General features: G+C 35.4%; 4 protein-coding genes across 7 annotated transcripts in view; 3 read left to right on the forward strand and 1 right to left on the reverse strand.

Moving 5' to 3' along the window:
- Nucleotides 1–18,999, forward strand: part of LOC105396319 (glutathione S-transferase D7) — a 28,384-nt gene that overhangs the window by 2,786 nt on the left and 6,599 nt on the right. The window contains exons 5-6 of one of the 3 annotated variants that reach the window (XM_038119590.2): nucleotides 348–441; nucleotides 761–1,093. The exons of the other annotated variants lie outside the window; for them this stretch is intronic. Coding sequence (XP_037975518.2) covers nucleotides 348–441; nucleotides 761–1,057 — 391 coding nt within the window. The 3' untranslated portion in view covers nucleotides 1,058–1,093. Of the gene's footprint in view, nucleotides 1–347; nucleotides 442–760; nucleotides 1,094–18,999 lie in introns of those variants that run through there. 3 annotated transcript variants of the gene reach the window in all.
- Nucleotides 11,935–13,230, forward strand: LOC105381900. Its single transcript, XM_048621535.1, has 4 exons — nucleotides 11,935–12,130; nucleotides 12,354–12,424; nucleotides 12,688–12,766; nucleotides 12,914–13,230. Exons 1-4 carry the CDS (start codon nucleotides 12,047–12,049, stop codon nucleotides 13,163–13,165), a joined length of 486 nt encoding a protein of 161 aa, XP_048477492.1. The 5' UTR covers nucleotides 11,935–12,046; the 3' UTR covers nucleotides 13,166–13,230.
- On the reverse strand, nucleotides 14,480–17,426 carry LOC105381901. Of its 2 annotated transcripts, XM_038119596.2 has the most exons (5): nucleotides 17,315–17,426; nucleotides 15,371–15,454; nucleotides 15,198–15,256; nucleotides 14,998–15,088; nucleotides 14,546–14,710 (listed from the first exon to the last, which is right to left on the reverse strand). In XM_038119596.2, the coding sequence occupies exons 2-5, from the start codon at nucleotides 15,452–15,454 to the stop codon at nucleotides 14,612–14,614; spliced, it is 333 nt and encodes a 110-aa protein (XP_037975524.2). In that variant the 5' UTR covers nucleotides 17,315–17,426; the 3' UTR covers nucleotides 14,546–14,611. The 2 variants fall into 2 exon arrangements, with proteins under 2 accessions (XP_037975523.2, XP_037975524.2); XM_038119595.2 differs by lacking the exon at nucleotides 17,315–17,426 and having other exon boundaries at nucleotides 14,480–14,710; nucleotides 15,371–15,552.
- On the forward strand, nucleotides 15,593–18,953 carry LOC105381902. The gene is made up of 3 exons (XM_038119594.2): nucleotides 15,593–16,438; nucleotides 16,644–16,739; nucleotides 17,334–18,953. Exons 1-3 carry the CDS (start codon nucleotides 16,334–16,336, stop codon nucleotides 17,574–17,576), a joined length of 444 nt encoding a protein of 147 aa, XP_037975522.2. The 5' UTR covers nucleotides 15,593–16,333; the 3' UTR covers nucleotides 17,577–18,953.

Consider the following 18,999-nt stretch of genomic DNA (forward strand, 5'->3'; position numbering starts at 1 on the left):
TACCAATCCACGCGATCAGCAAGACCTATTTAAAAATGAACGTAGTGAGAGAATGCTGTATAGTCATCTCCATATTTTTTATTGGTTTATCGTTATCACTTGTTGTAATAGTTGTGTATGTATTTAGAAAAATAATTACGTTCATGTATCAAAATATGTGTGAGAAAAATCTCTATTGTTTCCCTTTCGGTATATCTATACATATATATTCTATGAACTAACCTCTATTCTATTCTGTTCTGTGAGGGGGCGAAGTTCCCTTCTCGAGTGGAACCTTTGTATATATCCCCTTAATTTCAGCTCAGCCAGCCTAGAACAAACCTCTCTAACATTGTAATTTATTCCAGCTACGACGGCTACGGCAATGGCCTCACTAACTACTTGCTTGAGCCGGACACTTCAGCATTCAGCATGATGTGGAGCCAGGTGCCCGACTCCAGAGTAAGTCTCTCGCACCGAGCTATCTATGTGTTGCTGGTAGATTATACTTTTATTTACTCTTAATTTTTTATACTGTACGTGTACATATTGAAACCCCGATTTACGATTACGATCTTGCACGATAGCACTAGCGTTCTCTGTTCTTTTCTTAGCCGATGAGTTTAGCCTATGATTTCTGTTAATTTGTTTCCTCCACTGAATTATTGTAATCCTATTGCCTATTTATCTTCTATCTTAGTTTCTTTACTTACCTGCTCTGAAACAATCTCCCATTTTAAATTACATTACCTTTGTATTCACCCTTCATTTCTTTTCCCAGGCGATCGTCGGCTTCGTCGGTCGCACCATAGCGTGGGTCATCAACAGCATGTTTGTCATCTTCCTCGGCTCTCTCCTCACTATAGGAGTCTGTTCCTACACCAACCTCTGTTCCATCCACTTCCACGGCGTCGGGCCCATACATGAGGAGATGAGGTCCTTAATGTCTATGACTCCGGAGAAACTAGAGAAGATTAGCACAGCTGCGGGCTTTGTGAAGAATGCCATAGACAAGTATCAGAAGATTCAGAAAGTTGGTAACGAGGTGAACAGGAAACGCCGCTCTATTTTTGGATGATGTTTTAGTTTATCACTTGTGGATTTTTGTAAGAGATTTTTTTTTAGTCAGATGAAATATATAATTTAAATCTAACAACTTTGTTTGTATATTGTTGTCTGGTTTTACAAGTATTTGTAAGTTACCTACAGGATGTTGCAAAGTTCCCTGTACGTACATGTACTTATAGGAAAAGTTAGTAAAAATACTATAGTTTAAAATGTTGATCAATAATTTATTGGAGAATAAGTTAACTTAGCCTAAGTACTAACTTAGCAATTATTTCTTGTAAACCTCATTCAGTTCATTGAACTTATGAAAGGCGTGTTTCGCAAAATCTTCAATGTCGTCCAGAGATGGAACAGCAGGGATCAGATTCTGGCAATCCTTGAGGAACCCTGGCTTCGTAATGGTCAGAGTGCAGTATGGGGTGAATGCACACAGCCCGATGACCAGGGCTGCTCCTATGAGAATCACTGGCAGTTTGACTAGCACCCATGATCCTATAGCGATCGCTGTTGATCCAGCTACTGTTAGAGCCGTCTGTAATGAAATAAATTAGTATTAATTTAGAGTTCATAATAGTAAATATAACATTGATGAAGAAATGGTCGTTCAATTCAAATTTTAACATTCACATAAAATTGTAAACTGGCTTTGATGTATTGATGATTGATGAACACCACCCGTGTTAACAGCATTTTTGCATGGATGTATACAAAAAAGTACTATAAGAATGTACTTACAGATAAGCTCGGGATACAATCCCACAACGCTATCAGAGACAGGTCCGTGTTTTCCTCAGCCACCACTGCCACTTCGTCTCTTGGCACGATTGTGTATCTGTAAATAAGGAAACATACTGTTAGATTATTAGGTAAAACTATAGAGCAAAATGGGAGTTATGCTATGAAATAAACAAACCACACTAAATTTTGACAAAAAGTAAGTTTATTTACATATTTACACTTTAACTACTTTTAAAGGTTTATTAGCATCCTTAACGAATGCAAGAAACGTTCAACGAAGGACACAAAAGTAGTTATTATCACAATTATGCACTTACTGGTAAAGAGTATTCGGCGGCAACTGTTCAATAGGCTGTATCTGAACATTTCCGAACGATGCGTACGGAGAGATGCCCCTGTGTTCTACGGGAACCAAGTAGGAGGGCGGGCCGGCTGCCACCAGACCTGACAGCAGTAGCACCGCAAATACTGAAGGTAGACCAGCCATCTGCAAACACAATACATTTGTTTTAAGAATTGCCACACTAACATACATGGGGACTAACAGGGGACCTAAGACGGATCCTTAATTGCTTGAATCAGACGGTTAGATGATGGGAGCTTTATACTAAATATTTATTATCGAGTGCTTTGGTAAATAATATATAATTATGAAGCCAATTTGGTTATGATAGGTACGTATATAATTTGCCGATAAAACTGTTAAATACTGACCTGTATAAGTATTGGTAGATAATATTTTGATTTGCTAGATATTTGATATGATATCGAAGACACAAGAAAGATGAATGATGCCTTAGTACAAGAAGCATGAAAATAAATAGGATTCAAAACTTCATTAGATAATAACACTCTCTAATTTATTAATGTATCCCTGTTACGTAATGGTCGATGGTAAAGTCATAAAAAAGGTTGACTACTAACAATGTGCAAACGATGATTACCAACGTCAGCATTCGTCATGTATGGTAACTACCCTAATTTAGAAAGTTTTTTTTGTCTTTTTTTTCAAAGTAGTAACAATGATATGTAACTACTAACAATTATCATCATATTAGTATTATCCTATTCTATAACAACCAAAGAAAGGTGATATAAAGTTGCAAATGGAACTTTACTCGTTGATAGATTTTTTAAAGTACATACCTACTCGTATAGGTACTTACTTAACGTGATATTAACATGCATTGCATTGATTCCATGTTATCGTTATGACTTATAAGTATACCATCGCTCAGATGAAGGAAAACATCATGAGGAAACCTGCACATCTAGATGTGCGAACCTACCAAACAGTAGACCAGTGTGGGGGGAAACGGTTCAACGTTAGGGATATGCACAAAGGTTCCATTCGAGAAAGCCAGGGGCAGGTACTTTCACCCCCGCAGAGAATATAAGAATAGGTCTCTGTGAGAAATCGATAGATCCAAAACGGACGTGACCACACCAAGTCCACACCGAGGGAATCCTACATTCCCACACTTTTTTATAGAAAGAAGTTGCTAACAATGAGAACCTATATTGTACGGAACACAGATCACTAAAATACTTACGTGACATTACAAAATGTCAACATGCAATACATCATCACCGTCCTTTGCCATTCCTTTGCAATTGCAAATACTTTGCAAAAATTAAAATAAATAACATCTCAAACAAAGCTCAAACAACACAACAATTTAATTCTATCTAAGACTTTTCACTAACTTCAACTGATGATGAATCTCCGTGAATCATTCCAATTATAAGTTCTAACAATAAAGCTAAAGAATAACTGAGTTTACTTACTGTGTTTACAATGTGGTAAGCTGATTTTACTTACCTTACTAATAATAGTCATCTCATTGGCTTTCTAGGATAGTGTGAGCTGAAAACAGAAGGTTGTGTCTATCTATACTATACCTCTATTATTATGATTTCGATATTCATAGTAATTCATACCCACTTTCATTGCACGCTGTAAAATATGTATCAAATTAATAATTTATGATGATAGAGATTTGTGAACCTGCCTTATCATAAGTAGGTATCGTATCCTAATAATATGAGTTTGATGTAATGTGATACATTTGCTAAGCCTTTGCTCAACATTGCGACGTCTCTCGTCTGAGCATAGCCTCCTCTTTTTACACATTGGTGGGTCATGAGAGGCTACTGAAAATAATTATAAAGATTTAAAAGAAATAGTTATTTCGTTAAATTTGTTATACTTTCAGCGCAACTCATCCGGTGTTAGTTGGAGTGTGTCTGCTGTTGGTGGTGGCTGCCGGCGTCGCACTCGTTGTGACTCTAGTACTTGTCTTGTGAATTAAGGTCCAAAATGACTACTAATCTTTACCTTTATTGAATAAAGTGCCTATGCCAATTTTAAATACCAAAAACCCTATTTCTTTTACTTTAATATCTGTTTTAAGACAGTATTAATTAAAGTGCCGTTTTATTTGCCTATACCTATGTGTTCGCGACACCAGGGACTTGGCATGGTGTATATCGGCTAGTTTCTGCTTATATAGATATAAGCAGAAACGAGCCGAACGTACTTTTATTTAACTCCTCTTTTCTAGTCTATGTTTTGCATTGTTGCTGTATTATTTATTAATAAACGTATAGGTAATTGTGTCTTATTAGTTAGTTAAATATATATTTTTACTATTATGTATTATGTACTTGCATATATCTACTTTATATTTATCTAACTGCCTAATCATACCACACATACCACACCTACACACAACACAACCCATCATTATTACTATACACACATACATCTACCTACCAGGGGTTCGTGACTGAGGTCACCAGGTGAAAACCAGCGCTGTGGCCTCCGTGGCCACATCATAATGCTGAGCTGGTGCCGATTTGACGCTCTGGACAGCAACCTAGTTTGTTTGTACTATGTTGTATTATTCCTGTGTTGTTATTTTTGTGTTGTATTCTTTTCTTTCTTTTTTCTGTTTTTGTTGTGCATTGTGTCAAATAAATGTTTTCTTTCTTTCTTTTCTTTCTAAATAAATAGTCGTTAGTCGGTACAATATAAACAATTCAACACACATATATACCTACTTACTTTTATTTTCTTCTGTCCTTGTAGATGTTTACAACTACAATAGTTAAAAACGTAAAAGGTTACATCGAACAATGTAAAGAAATCACTTAGCTTTGTAAGTAATCATGAAAACGAGTCATAAAAGAATAGAATGCGGTTTTCTGTTGAAAAATCTACGATTTCCATTGGGAATGAAAAGCTTGACTTAGTTACAATTAGCTTTTAAAATTAAATGATGCGTTAACGACGTTAAACGGTTACTTCTAACAAATATTTAACTAATCATTTCTGCTGGATGCCATTTTAAAAATGTGTTAAGAAAATAAGTAAGTAACTCTAAAAGGTGTTTAAATACCTAGATGTAATATTAAAATAAAGGATGAAATGAAAAGAAAATAATTTCAGAACAGTAATAATTTCGACTGCAGCATTTAACATAGTCGTAAGTGAAAAATCGCTACTTTTCAGTAGAGCCGTTTTAAGTTTTAAATATGACTAAAATAGTTCTAAAATTTACATTACTCTATCTATCTTAACCAAATTCGGCATGGTGACTTAGTTTTAAATGTGCCACAAGGTAGTAAGATAAAAAGTTAGTATTTTTGATAGGAAAGGTGAAAAAAGGCACATGTGACATTATTAACCGTCAAATCCCAGATTAACTTTGTCGGAAGAGTTAGATCCAACAATGTTAACTGGACTTAGTATTGTAAATTTTGTTGGTAGTGGGAGATTCAACAATGTTCACTGAACTTAGTACTCTAGATTTTATCGGAAGTGGGAAATCCTGCTATTTTAAGTGGACTTTATATTCTTTGCGATGTCGGATTGATGCTTTCCTGAATCCGTTTTTCTATGAACATTGTAGTTTTCCATTATTTTGTTTCTATTTCCTAAGAAAAATTTTAGTTATCAATTATAATAATGCAACGATAATCTGCTTATAGTTCTCGACACAAAACTGAATGTCGCAGTTTCTTAAGGCATGCGAAGAACGGGAAATTCGGGAAACTTCGTCACATATTCTCCATTCCTCAGAGCCTGAAGACAAAAGTGTTCAGCCAGTGCGTCCTGCCAGTGAGGACGTATGGTGCAGAGACCTGGACACTGACGGTAGGACTGGTCTACCGATTTCAAGTCGCTCAGCGTGCTATGCAGAGAGTAATGCTTGGGGTTTCTTTGTTAGATCGTATCAGAAATCAGGTTATCCGTTAGAGGACTAAGGTTACCGACATAGCTGTCAAAATATGCAAGCTGAAGTGGCAGTGGGCTGGTCATATCTGCCGAAGAATCGATAACAGTTAGGGTAGACGAGTTCTCGAGTGGGGACCACGAACAGGCAGACGCAGGGTGGGACGCCCTCCTGCCCGCTGGGCCGTAGGCGGGTAGCCGGTAGTGGTTGCAGGAGGAAGTCCGAGGACCGAGTCTTGTGGCGCTCATCGGGAGGCTGCAACTGAGATTTACCAACTCCTCAATGAGTGCTGGTGTTGCGGTACAGTGCCAGGTAACTGGAGCGGAGCGGTCATAGTTCCTTTGCATAAAGACAGAGGCTCTCCCCAGGTCCGCAACATTCACCGTGGCATCAGCCTCTTAAGTATCATTGATTCTGTATGCAAAAATATTGATTTAAAAGGTAAATAGGGAGACAGAGAATAAAAAATCTTGGATGTGTGGGCATGGTATTTAAAGAAAGGGAATGGTATTTGTGGATTACGATCTTATCACTACGAAATGTCACAGATAGGTACTGGCTTAACAGAGTTCTGTGCCTTCTTAGATGTAGGGAAGGCTTTTATAGTAAGGAGGAATGATTTTGTGGGACACAATGTCCGTTTATGGAGTGGACAGCCAATTAACGCGACCACTGGGATCCCTTTAGGAACTTTGACTTGCGTTAGGATAAATAGAGCCTTCACTGACTGGTTTAGCATCCACAGGGGTGTTAAGTCCTGCTTAATGTGTGCTTCGCCTTGGCTATTTAATCTATTTAAAGAAAGTTATGTTTGGGATATAAAAGATGATAAAGAGGATTGCTAATCGAAAAGTTACTTCTTAAGTGCACGCTGTATGCTGACAATTAAGTCTTACTATCATCGTCGGTAGAACAGCTGCAACAATAAGTAACTTTCCGGTATGTTGTTTAAAAATGAAGGGAATGAAAGGCAAAAGTAATGATGTTTGAAAGAGATAAAACAGTGACTGAGTGTAAGGTCACGATAGAGAATTAAAGAGCACAGCAAGAGAATGAGTTTGTATTGTTTGGGTAGCCTGTTAACGAGAGATGTAAGGGGGATATTGAAAGTGAAAGTGGGAAATCAGATAAATTTATTGGAGCCTGGAACTCTGTAATGAGGACTATGAGGAGTAAGAAAGTGTCTCAAAAAGCTCGTTTGGATGTTCATGACAGTGTTGTTCCCTACGCTGATGTCATTTATTATTGTTATCACTAAAGATCTAGCATATATTGCAGCTGTACAGTAAGAGGCTGAGAAACCTGCAGCTTACAGTGCACGTGACTGCACTAGTTCATCTTCAAATCCATTAGGAATCTACTGACGGTTGTTATCCGAAAAACAACAAATAAAATAATAAAATATCGGTACCTATAAACATACAGAATGTAAAAGCAATGCTCCTGAAATCATGAACCACGTGCTCCTTCAGTCCAACTAAAAAAGTCTAAGGGGCATACCTACGCAAATTATCATTTTTTTCAGTTTACCATACAGAATTACCTACTCTGGAATATTATGTATGGGATTTCGAAAGATGTGAGTGTTAAATTAAAGTAAAATATTTTTGTAGATTCCAGAGCTTTTAACTGTTTTTGAAAAATCTGCCCCTAGTAAATTTACAGTAAGAGGCCTTTCTTACTAGGCCATGGTCACATCAGCAACTACGTATCCAAGCAGTCTAAGGAAATGTATGGTATTAGCGACGATGCCACACCGTCGCCAAGTGAGTTAGGTACCATACATTTCAATACTTAGAGCTTGGACACGTTGCTGGTAACGCGGTCAATGAGGTTCTAGTGAGGCTGGGCTCTAACTTTTATAGAGAGCCGGTCGAGATTTTACAACGTTTACAGAAAATAATGGTACAGTGTACCACATCCAACTCAATAGTTTAACATTATGTACAAATAACGAGGTTGGTTCTTCCATATCCAACAATCACAAGGGAAAGAAGAACAAATAATAAAGTCGGTAATACCATATACAACAGTAGTACTTGAAACGCAAGCAAGTAACAATGTGGGATGTGGTACATCCGACTCAAAATTAAAATGATGCGCAGTTAATACTGTTGGATGTGCCGTTTGCTACAATGTTACCTGTTCAGTACTGTTTATACAACTTCCATACGAAAATTTTAATAAAATACTAATTGTTAAAAAAAATACATTGTATTAAGCAAGCACGTTAATGTGAGATGCTATAAAAATATATATTTGTTTAATTGCATCCGTTTTAATGGAACATGTTTGTACACAAGTCTTTAATTTCTGTCATACATTGTTTTGAGATTTTTACCCGTTCCTTGATACACTAAGTCTGCCATTATTTAGAGCAAGACATTATAGTTTCATTATTTTTATAAATTAATTGGTCTTAAAGACCACATAATAAAATTGTATCACGCAACTTGGGCTCATCCCGCTAACATGGCGGGAAGTGGTAGATACGACCGGCCGCCCCGCTCGCCCGCCCCGGGAACAGTGTCGCAACATACTTACCGACAGTGTTAAGCGGTCGCCATGAACAGATCCGACTTTTTTCCACAAGAAAAATCGGGAAATATTCATAATTAAGAGCTGAAACTTTCCTAACACCTTCCTTATTGATATAATGACCTTCTAGTGCAATAATCTGAAAAATGGCCAAAAGTCAGTTACGACATTGTTAATTGCTACAGTCGATTTATTTACTTATAAGTACTTAAAAACCAACAAACAACTCATTTAACTTCGTCTCTAGTGATGGAAAGACCATCTTGCATAGCAGTAAACTTTTCAATAGCTTGTTCTACAAACTTGGCTGCTCTAGTAAGTCTTTCAGGCGATGCCAGGGACCTCACGTCTTCTGCCGTAATGTGCTCTAACTGGCTACAAACAGGGGTCAGTTTACAAATGCCAATAGCTATGGCTCCTCCAAGGATCAGTTGAGGTAGACTGCTGATGATGAATGATGTGAGGTATTTCCCGATCGCGTAGATTTTCTGTGGAAGGAATAAAGATTGTTTTAGCTATTAATGATACTGTCTTCTGCCACTTGGGTGAACTAACCCTTTCATAAAACTGAATTCATGGTGAAATTATAGAGATTATTCCCAATAATAGAAATACATAATACACTGGGCTATCAGCGAATAAAATTATCTCTGTATTTGTCACAAACAAGTCAAGAAATTTATTGACCGTATTGTAAGGTTAAAATTCTCTTTGAAAGTAACTTTTATTATTTTTATACGAAAATGACAATTTTAAACCAATTTTAAAGTGTCACAAAGCTCTTGGAATTTGGGGGGTAACATCACAAAACTTACAGCAGTGACTCCCTGCCCACCTCTGCATGTATGTAGATGGTAGAGCTTGTATAGACTTGAGAAACTTACAGAAGTGACAGCGGACACGACACCGAACCCCAGGCTGAGTTTAGAGACTTCTTGCCCCGCAGCCGGCGTCAGGGACCGGTGCTCCGCCTCCGCGAACCTCTTGCGGAGAGCGCTCTGGTAGACGAAGGGAATCGCCCCGCTCTGAAGGTGAAATGTCACGGTTAGGATCAGAAATGGCATGTAGAGTTTGATGAGATATGACCTATTTTCATAAAAAAATATTAATTTTATTCTATGTCTAAGCTGAAATTCCTATCAGACAAAATCAAATAATGATATTAACCCATGTAGAGCTCAATTTATTTTAATCCCCACAAAACAGAAATTTGCGAAATATTGGAATGAAAAATAAAAATAAAACAAAGGGTTAGATAGATATTAAGACGATGTGTGTAGGTTTTTTTTACGCTTTAGATGTTGTAGTAATTACAGTAGTTACCTGTACGGGTACCATGAAGCCATCTTTGAATTCAGCTATATTTTCATTAGCTTGCGCAGTGGCTACAGCCAGCAAAGCAGCTCCAAATAATAGGATCTTCATCATCTAAAAATACAATTAGACTTGATAATTATATTTTTTTTAAAACAAATAGGCAGTTGTTGAAAGTACAAATGTAAGTTACGAACTTTTCAGCTTCAGGATTCAGAATAGCTTACTGGCGTGGCGTGGTTTAAATAAGTAGGTATAAATGCTTAAATAGATATAAGTAATTTTAAAATTCTTAAAACTGGAACAGTATGGTTATGTTGATCTTTCAACTATAAATGCTACCTGAAGAATGTATCTTTTACCGTTGCAGTACCAATTTATGTATTCTTCTTGATTTTGTAGTAATTAGCACATGTATACCCCTAATGAGGGATAGGTTAAAAACCTCATTATCATTTGGCCTATTAATTCATTTCCGTTCGAATTTACTAAGTATAGTAACTAGTATAAACTAATGATATTATGAATCATTTAAACCTCAAAAAATTTGCAACGAATGAAAAAAAGCGTGGGAATTCTAGAGAAAATTTGGAAATAATTGAAAACTAAGCATTACAAGGAGATACATCGCTCGGTAGTATCATCATAGACACACATAATGTAATTCTTCTCGTTAGAGAAGGACTTATGTTCCTTGATGTTATATTTATTTTAGGAATCACACCTAGTGCCACCACCATAGCAGTCCACTACTGGATATATGTAAATGTGCCTCCTCTTACTTATATTCTTCATCTTGAGATTTAGCTCCATTGCTTGAGATGTTGTCATTATTGATCATGGTTTAGAGTTTACACCCATATTCAACAGACAATAAGACAGTTCATTCTTATAATAGGTACATAAACAGAGGTGTTTTGCGTTAAAATGGAACCTACACAAAAAAAGAATATTAAAATAAATGCGTAATAATTAATTACCATCGTTCCTAATTAAAGATGGTAGGTACTTAACGTTTTTCCACTGTTAAAATCCGTAATGACATCTTTAGTATCACAGATTTACATGATAAATAGCAGTGTTACGAATATCGTACTACCATTAACTGTTTTATCGTGTTTGGTATAACAATTAAAGAAGTTTCATTTTCTAACGTAAACATCAAATCTATTTTAAAGTAGGGTAACGTAACGTACCTTGGGACGCTTGTACCTCGGGACATTGATTGTATTTTAAAAACCGGCTAAATAAACACATTAAAATTCTACCCTAGGCATAGTATTTTACTCGCTTGGCAAAACTAGTGAGTCTCGTGATCATACCAGCATCGAGTGTGTGGTGAAGTCAATATGAAGTTTTTTGGAGTCAAAAGTAGCTTTTGTATAGTTTTTTGTGTTGCTTTATCTCATTGAGCATGCTCAAAATAAAGACATGTATGTCACGTATAACTTTTCAGTTATTTAATTTTATGACATGGCAATTATCTGAAAGATTCCTAAATTAAAAATAAAGATATTTAAATTTTGGTTAAATATTGCTTTTTTGTACCTTGGGACACGATTAAATTTGTACCTTGGGACACTGTTTCCTATGGCTTTGTACTATGGAAAATGCAAACATCTAAATAAAGCCTTATATCTCTGTTCTGATTAGTGCCAGAGTGAAACTAGACAGAAGAGAGATGCAGTAAATCAATAAGAACAGAGATATAAGGCGTTATTTAGAAGTTTGCATTTTCCATAGTACAAAGCTATAGGAAACAGTGTCCCAAGGTACAAACGTGTAACGTACCTTGGGTCAAAACAAGCATTTTTACTTTTATCTTAATTTAATAAAATCTGGCCACACTAAAGCTTTAGCACAAATACTAGTGATAATAGATTATATATCCTACCGAATAAAGAAAATTTCACATTAATATCTTAGTTGTACGCTGCGATAGATTCATTCAAAGTTGGGGTAGTCGAAAATGTCCCTAGGTACGTTACGTTACCCTAAGTATTTTCTTTTAAGTTTTTCAGTAAAGTTCAGTTATTTAATCTTATTTTGTTATGAAAATATCAAGGGATAATGCAGACTGAGAATACCATTAGTTATCTTGACAGAAATTATCTTCAAGTGTTTCGTGTGGAATGAATTAATTTTAATGTAAATCAATTATATTTTTGTAGATGTTCTGTAAACTGCTAGTCCTGATTGTCGTGTGTGGACTGGCCATCGCTGACCCTTTGCCGAAGATACCTCAACCACCTGCAGTAAGTATTTAATGCCTTTATTTCATTCATATACATTCATAGTTTCATTACTTTGCTATCCTATAGCTAGTAGCGGTAGATTTTATTGTTGTTTATTGTACCTAACTATTGTAACGTCAAGTATCTTATAACAAGCCCTTATGAAGTAAGTTCTCGATTTTTTTCAGCTCGATTCCAATTATTTTTTGGAAATCAATAAATTTAAATATTTTCGTATTTGCAGGGTCTCGCCCGATCGTCGTTTAGCTACGGGAATGACTATTCTACCTCATACCTGGAAGATGACTCTTATTCGTAAGTCTACTAGGTTTAAAATACACAACTAATTTAGCCTATAATACTCTGTCCATAGTCTTACTCTGATACTTAGATACACTTTTTTACATGCCTAAGATTAACCCCCGACCCCCGAATACACACCCGAGTCCGCATTGTTATATGCCCATAGAAAGATCTGTCAGCTAAAATTAGCTTACAGCAGGCTGGCAAGCTTCATCATGATATTCGAAGTTCGACACTTGATGACTCTACATTTACCAATTTGTTGTTTGTTTCAGTTTGGGAGACTTGATTGTACAGCCAGAGCATTCTTCGCTCTTAGCACATACTTTGTCGTCATTGATCGGGTACAAAACTGTAAGTTCAATAATTAATTATAATTTAAACAAATAAGGACGACTCTCTACATATTCTGTAAACTCTACTACTTAGATATCTAGATAGAAGATTACTGTCACAGTCTTCCTCATTGCATTTATCTAAACCATTTTTTTCCATCCACAGTCAGCGTTATCGCTCGCAGTCGACGCAATCAGCTGGCTAGTATCCAACGCCTACATCGTCATATTGGGTAGCATCGTGACTCTCGGCTTCTGCAAGCTCAGCGGCAAATGCTCCCTGGACTACGAAGTCTATGAACCAGTAGCGTCCTTCAGATCTCTCGTGACCCCTGAGCGCCTGGTAACTGCAGAAAGATTCTTCTTGAAGGCCGTCGAGAAATATGCGGAAGAAAGGAAGAGGTCGATTAAGAAATAGGTTTTTTAAGCTAAGCTCTATTGTTAGTTTTTGTAATTTATTGTAATAAAATTCTCAAGCCATAATATAAATTCTTTTCATTGTCTGTATTAAATTAGGTAGGTACCTGACTGCTTAAATATGGGCTTTGGTTGTGTTTTACCTGATGCGTATGGCAAGTGTGCTGTGCAAGAGGTCTTTAGTTAGATGTAGGTATTTATTTCCCAACTCGTATTCTCTGTGGTGTTAATGCCTGTACCTGGCTCTGTCAAATGGAACCTTGGTGCATAACAATGCGCATAAGGAATGGACTGCATTTAAACATGGACCATTCCAGCATATTGGTCCACTGTAGGTTAGTAGGTTCACACCTAGATGTGCATATTTTCAAAATGACTGTTCTCTTACAGAAAGTTCAACTCAAAGTGCATGCTTTCCAAATATTTCGTCCAAAGTTCCTGGTTAAAAGCCTCTTCTTATATGAACAAGTTTTACGTCCCCATATGCGTGTTTGGACCTATAAAGTAAAATTGAATTCAGTAATTGAATCTAACAAAACTTTGTGCAGGTGGTCCGCTATCTAATTGATCAATCTTACTCAAAGATTACCTATAGGGTGATTGAAATACAAAGCATTTCATTTTACAAAACTAAAACAAGCAAAAGGTAATTCTTCTACTAATACTAAAGTATTTATAAAATGGTACCTATAAATAAATATAAACATTTATAAATAGATACTTAATAAAATGATTTGTGGCTCGCTCCACTAATTGCCAAAGAGGAAAATTTTCCATCGCTAGCAATTTCATGAAATTGTCGTTACATTTAACAATCTACTTCCTACCTATGTCAACGTTAAGTAAATTGTAAATATGTGATGTCCGCTCATTAGAGTACTATTATCTAGATTAGTGCAGTTTAGATACTAAAAGCCTATGTTGTTCGGTTGTGTCTATAATTTGTTTGTTAGTTCGCGGCATGACACTGATGATGTGAATTGTAGATATTACCTCTGGACCTAGCTTGACTAGCTGAATAATGATGGCATGTTCATTTGATTTACGTAATTTATAGGGTGTATGTAGTACATTGTAGGTGATAGTATAACAATGCATCTCTGCCTTCCTCGTATACCTACTTTTTTTAAATTATGTCCGTTAAATAATGCTGTTCACTTAGCCGAAATCAGTGTTACATTTACAGTGGTACATAAATACAAAAAGTAGTGCCTTTTTAGTTTGTGACCATTATGTATGGTTATGGTATTTTACGGATTTTTACATAATTATGTTCTACTTACTTACAATCAGGCTTCGCAACGTAATTAAACATAATGTATGTCGAATGTTTTCCAATCAAAAATTAAGTAAAAGTAGGTTTTCATTTCTATATTTTTATTATTTTAATAAATACAATAATTTATTAACATTAAATAGTACTTAACTAGGATGTCTTAATAAAATTTCACAGAAATGTGCCTATGATTTTGAAAATTCCATAGAAGAGAGCCGCTCCTATGATGAGTTTCACTTTCACGATGACTGCTACTAGAGCGATGGCCGCCTGAAAAATATAAAATTTTATAAGTACTTTGTTCATAAGTACTTCTATTACATTAAGAAAAAAATACAATCAAGATGATTACAAGGATCTGGAAAAATTTCTAGACGTCCGGACTACATGGCCAGATGGAACCAAGCAGAAGCAGATCTTAAGCAAATTGAAAAAAGTCCCACAAAAGGTACAAAAGTATTTGTTTTGTCGAAACGGCACTTTTGTGCTATTGTTGGTAGGTAATTGTAGGACTATTTAGTGTATTTTAAGTGTGTTTTTTTAAAGAGTTGTCTTACCACTTTCAACCCAGTGCCAAGCCAAGACGAGGAGGCAGATAGAACGAAGCTGATTGATTTAGCTGCCAGGTGGAACACGGTGCCCAGAATACTGAAACAATAAAATTATCATTTTATTCAGTAGGAACTTAAATATTTTTCAGTAAAATTCATCTAATGTTTTTTTTTAAATTTCGTTAAGTATATTTATATTTACTTACGAAGCACTTATCTGTCTAGGCTCTCTCTTAAGTAATGGGAAGTCTTCAGGACTGGTTTTCTGAAAATGAAAAATTGAATTAATCTCATTTCATTCATCAGTTCTTCATGTTATAGTGTTGTTGATAAATACTGGAGCTGACCATTTTAAGGAAAAATTATTTTAAGAACTTACAACGGCATCCTGTTGAAGATGTGTTGCGTAGGATGCTGCGATGCTGACGACCACGATCAAAAGAATAATTTGTTTAGACGACATCTGAAAAATATATAAATTTTTCTATTTAGTCTAGTCTAGTAGTCTAGTTTTCCAATGCCTAAATATTATTTAAATTCACAATAAGGTGGGTAGTATAGAATATAGATATACCTAGATATACATACCTATAGGTAGATAGACATACCTTGCCTTGTATTTCGTTAGATTGTATTACCAAAGTTAAGCACTCCAGGAAGTAAATACCTCATTTAATGTATAACTGAGGAAGTTTCCTATTTTAAGCAAAGTTTCTGTCTTAATTTAGACTCATCACTTAATTAATAGTGTTTATTATAAAAAACGCATTTGTCACTCACCAACTAATTTTCTAAATATTAACTAAGTACAGGCGGGGTTTTTGGTCACGTCATGGTTAATTGCAATAAAAAATTAGGTAACAGGTGGGTAAGTATTATTATTAATAAGGTGAAATTATGACTAATAAAAAGTCTAATGACTTTGATCTCGTCATTGGATTTCCTTGGTGTTGATGGGGTTTTTTATAAATAAAATTTATCACGTTACTTTATAATATAAACGAACTTTAATTTGCTTCAACCTCATTGCATTTAGTTGAGTGAAAGTTAGTAGGAGAATAGTAACTTAATCAATTATTAATACGAACAAAGGTAAGTAATACGGAACCCTAAAAACTATAAGTATCACATTATTTACGGGTTTACTTATTTTAAACTCCTTAATTTAATTTTGTAGTAAAATAGTGTTGTTTTCTTTTTGCACACCTTATAATAAAATTTTCTTGCACCTCCTGTGGGTTGACTGGTAGAAAATGCTTGTAGCATTAAGTCCACCCTTTGTACACTTATTTTTATATTTGTGCAATAAAGGATTAAATAAAGAAATAATTTAAACTTTCAGATGTTCCGAGTGCAAATTGTTGTATTAGTCGCTATATCGATATCGACTTGCTACGGAAATAAAGAAGTATCTGAAGATACTAACATCTACGCTCCCATTGATCCGGTTTATAAAAAATACTTAGGTATACTTTTGTAATAGATGCTTAACTTTTGATCTACATAACTACCTACAAAATAAATAAAACAACCTTCTACCAAGTCACCATTACAATAGAAATTCGGCTTTGGAGTCACGTGATGTACTTAAAGTGTTAATAAACATATCTACAATAATATTTTTTATAATAGTGTGCTAAATAAACTTTCAGGATCCACAAATACCATGCGAAGTATCTGACGGCGAAGTGCAATACATAGAGGGCCACGACAAAGATGATGACTCTTTCTCCATATCCATCAGTGAGGTAAATAGCTCTTCTTTTTTTAAAATCTGTCGAAGCCGATCTAGTCGGCAAGGCACAAGTCAAAGTTTTGAGAATATGCAGCCTTATATCAGTGGCTCTACATTCTAGATAATGTTCTTAATAACTATTAGTCCAATGAAGCGAGAAAATATAAAAATCATGTTAATAACTTCAACCAATAACTCAAAATGTATATTGCATAGATCACACAAAACATTGCGTGTTCTGGTGTATAAATATTTATGCATCAAACAAAACTTGGTTTCGTGTTCATGTGTGACAGATTTGGCGAAACTCTTGTAATAACTTCAAAAACACACAACGTGCTCTACCGATGAGTAAATTGAAGTAAAATTGGAACAGAGTTTTCATGCCGAAGATGACTACAAAAACAGTAAACTAAAGTTTTACGTCGTGAAGGGGACTTATAATTAATTTTATTCCTACTGTAAAGAAACCAGCGTATTGTCATAGTCGCTAATATAATTTCATAAACGCATGAAGAAATAGGAGCTTCCTTTTACGTATGTGTTAATACTGTGTGTGATGATGATGGGTAAGATTTCATTACTAACCAGTTAAATTTGATTTCAGGGCGTGCTGAGCGTAGCATACGAATTGGCAATGTACGTGGCATCGAAAGTAGCCGCTTTCATATTCGGCAGTATATCAGTATTCGCTATCTGTAAACTGACCCCAATATGTACCACTATTCAGACCAAGTGTACGAGCCTCAAAGGATTCAAGACCTTAATGACACCTGAAAACATTAATGCCACTTCCAGAATCGTTCAAAAATCCATTGAAAAGTATTCTCAGTTAAATAAGATTAAGTAGGAGTTGTTTGGCGGAGATCTGTTTACGTAGGTAGGTACCTAACTCAAAAATAAATTATTTAATTTACAAAAATCTCGTGTTTTAATTTTTTTAATCTGTATGAAACTTTTGTTAAAATGCATTTTTAATACCTAGATAGTATGTTAAGAGTTTGCTTATAACATGAGGTAATTAACTCTCAGTACTTTCAGCAGAATGTACCTATCTACGAAGATACACGGTAAAGTCTAGTTCTGCACTATAAACATCCTAGGTGTCTAGAACTTTATAAACGTTTTCCGTTCTTTGCCCGAGACCTATTCATGATAAAATAAAACGTCCGGACATAAACATTAAACCGCTCATTCAATTACTTGTTTACAAATTATTCACCTTTACTTATCCGTACCTATGTAAAATGTTATCAGAATTTTGCTCCGTTTTGCAACCGATATAGCTGTATTTTTCTCTTATTTAAATAACTCTCTCTTATTCTAGTTATTCTTTCTCTTTTGTGGACAAAAGACGCTAACAAATAATGATAGGAGATGAACTTGTTTTTTTATTCAAAGTCACAGATTGCAGTTCATTCATCGCATAATTTGTGTCATTGTCATTTTTATCTTTTGTTTAATAACAAACTTTACGAACTCAATTTCACTCTGTTCTCTTTTTATGTTCTTATCAGTCAGTCTATGGAGCTATTTCAATAAAACTGATTCATACTTTGTTATCAGCTCCGTATCTTTACGCTCGGATCCAAACATTCCCTACTCAAGCGAGCTGAAAGTTACATGTGACTTATTAAAAATACAGCACCGAAGTACGTCTCTTACTTTGTGTTCACAAGTGTTGTAATTTTGCATACATACATTTATGCAATAACACATTTCTTTGTTAAAACTGCGCGTCTATTTTAGACTGAAAAAACTGTTGGTCGAAACCAGTTGTCAAGTGCCGTGTAAAGTAAACAACATACCTCTAGTTTAAAGGATAAAAGTGAAAATGGGAAATTCTAAAAGTAGAAAGATGAGAGTGACTGAGATTAATTCGGAGAATACGAAACCAGAGGTGTCGAGAGAAAGGATAAACTCTTTGAAAACTGACATACCAGATGCGGCCAATGACAGCGGAAACCTGAAAGCTGGTGGTGGAATCATCGATGATGACAATGCCAGCAGTGCCTCCACCGTAGAAGTGTTGGATCAAAAGTGATATCATGATGACATGACCATAGTGCAATGTGCATGATGACTTGTAATCTAAGCAAAATAACTGGTTAGAGCTGTACCTAATAAATATTGTGATAGCAATCTCGTATATTGTTTAACTTTTTTATGTGATTTTGAGAGGTTTTTTGTGAAACAGTATAGTTATTAATAAAAGTATATTTTTATAGATTCCTTGTTTCTTTACAATATCGAGGAACCATAGACTTGAATAG

Source organism: Plutella xylostella, chromosome 6 (assembly GCF_932276165.1).
Source record: "Plutella xylostella chromosome 6, ilPluXylo3.1, whole genome shotgun sequence".
In the NCBI taxonomy this organism is placed as follows: Eukaryota; Metazoa; Arthropoda; class Insecta; order Lepidoptera; family Plutellidae; genus Plutella; species Plutella xylostella.

What these genes read in the sequence shown, in the direction of transcription:
- LOC105381900 (XM_048621535.1), top strand. Translation starts at nt 12,047, where the DNA reads ATGTTCTGTAAACTGCTAGTCCTGATTGTCGTGTGTGGACTGGCCATC. An exon ending in AGATACCTCAACCACCTGCA is followed by an intron (nt 12,131 to 12,353) that starts GTAAGTATTTAA and finishes TCGTATTTGCAG; the next exon opens with GGTCTCGCCCGATCGTCGTT. An exon ending in CTGGAAGATGACTCTTATTC is followed by an intron (nt 12,425 to 12,687) that starts GTAAGTCTACTA and finishes TGTTTGTTTCAG; the next exon opens with TTTGGGAGACTTGATTGTAC.
- LOC105381901 (XM_038119595.2), bottom strand. Translation starts at nt 15,454, where the DNA reads ATGTCGTCTAAACAAATTATTCTTTTGATCGTGGTCGTCAGCATCGCA. An exon ending in ATCTTCAACAGGATGCCGTT is followed by an intron (nt 15,257 to 15,370) that starts GTAAGTTCTTAA and finishes TTTCATTTTCAG; the next exon opens with AAAACCAGTCCTGAAGACTT. An exon ending in CCTAGACAGATAAGTGCTTC is followed by an intron (nt 15,089 to 15,197) that starts GTAAGTAAATAT and finishes TTATTGTTTCAG; the next exon opens with TATTCTGGGCACCGTGTTCC.
- LOC105381902 (XM_038119594.2), top strand. Translation starts at nt 16,334, where the DNA reads ATGTTCCGAGTGCAAATTGTTGTATTAGTCGCTATATCGATATCGACT. An exon ending in TCTACGCTCCCATTGATCCG is followed by an intron (nt 16,439 to 16,643) that starts GTTTATAAAAAA and finishes ATAAACTTTCAG; the next exon opens with GATCCACAAATACCATGCGA. An exon ending in TCTCCATATCCATCAGTGAG is followed by an intron (nt 16,740 to 17,333) that starts GTAAATAGCTCT and finishes ATTTGATTTCAG; the next exon opens with GGCGTGCTGAGCGTAGCATA.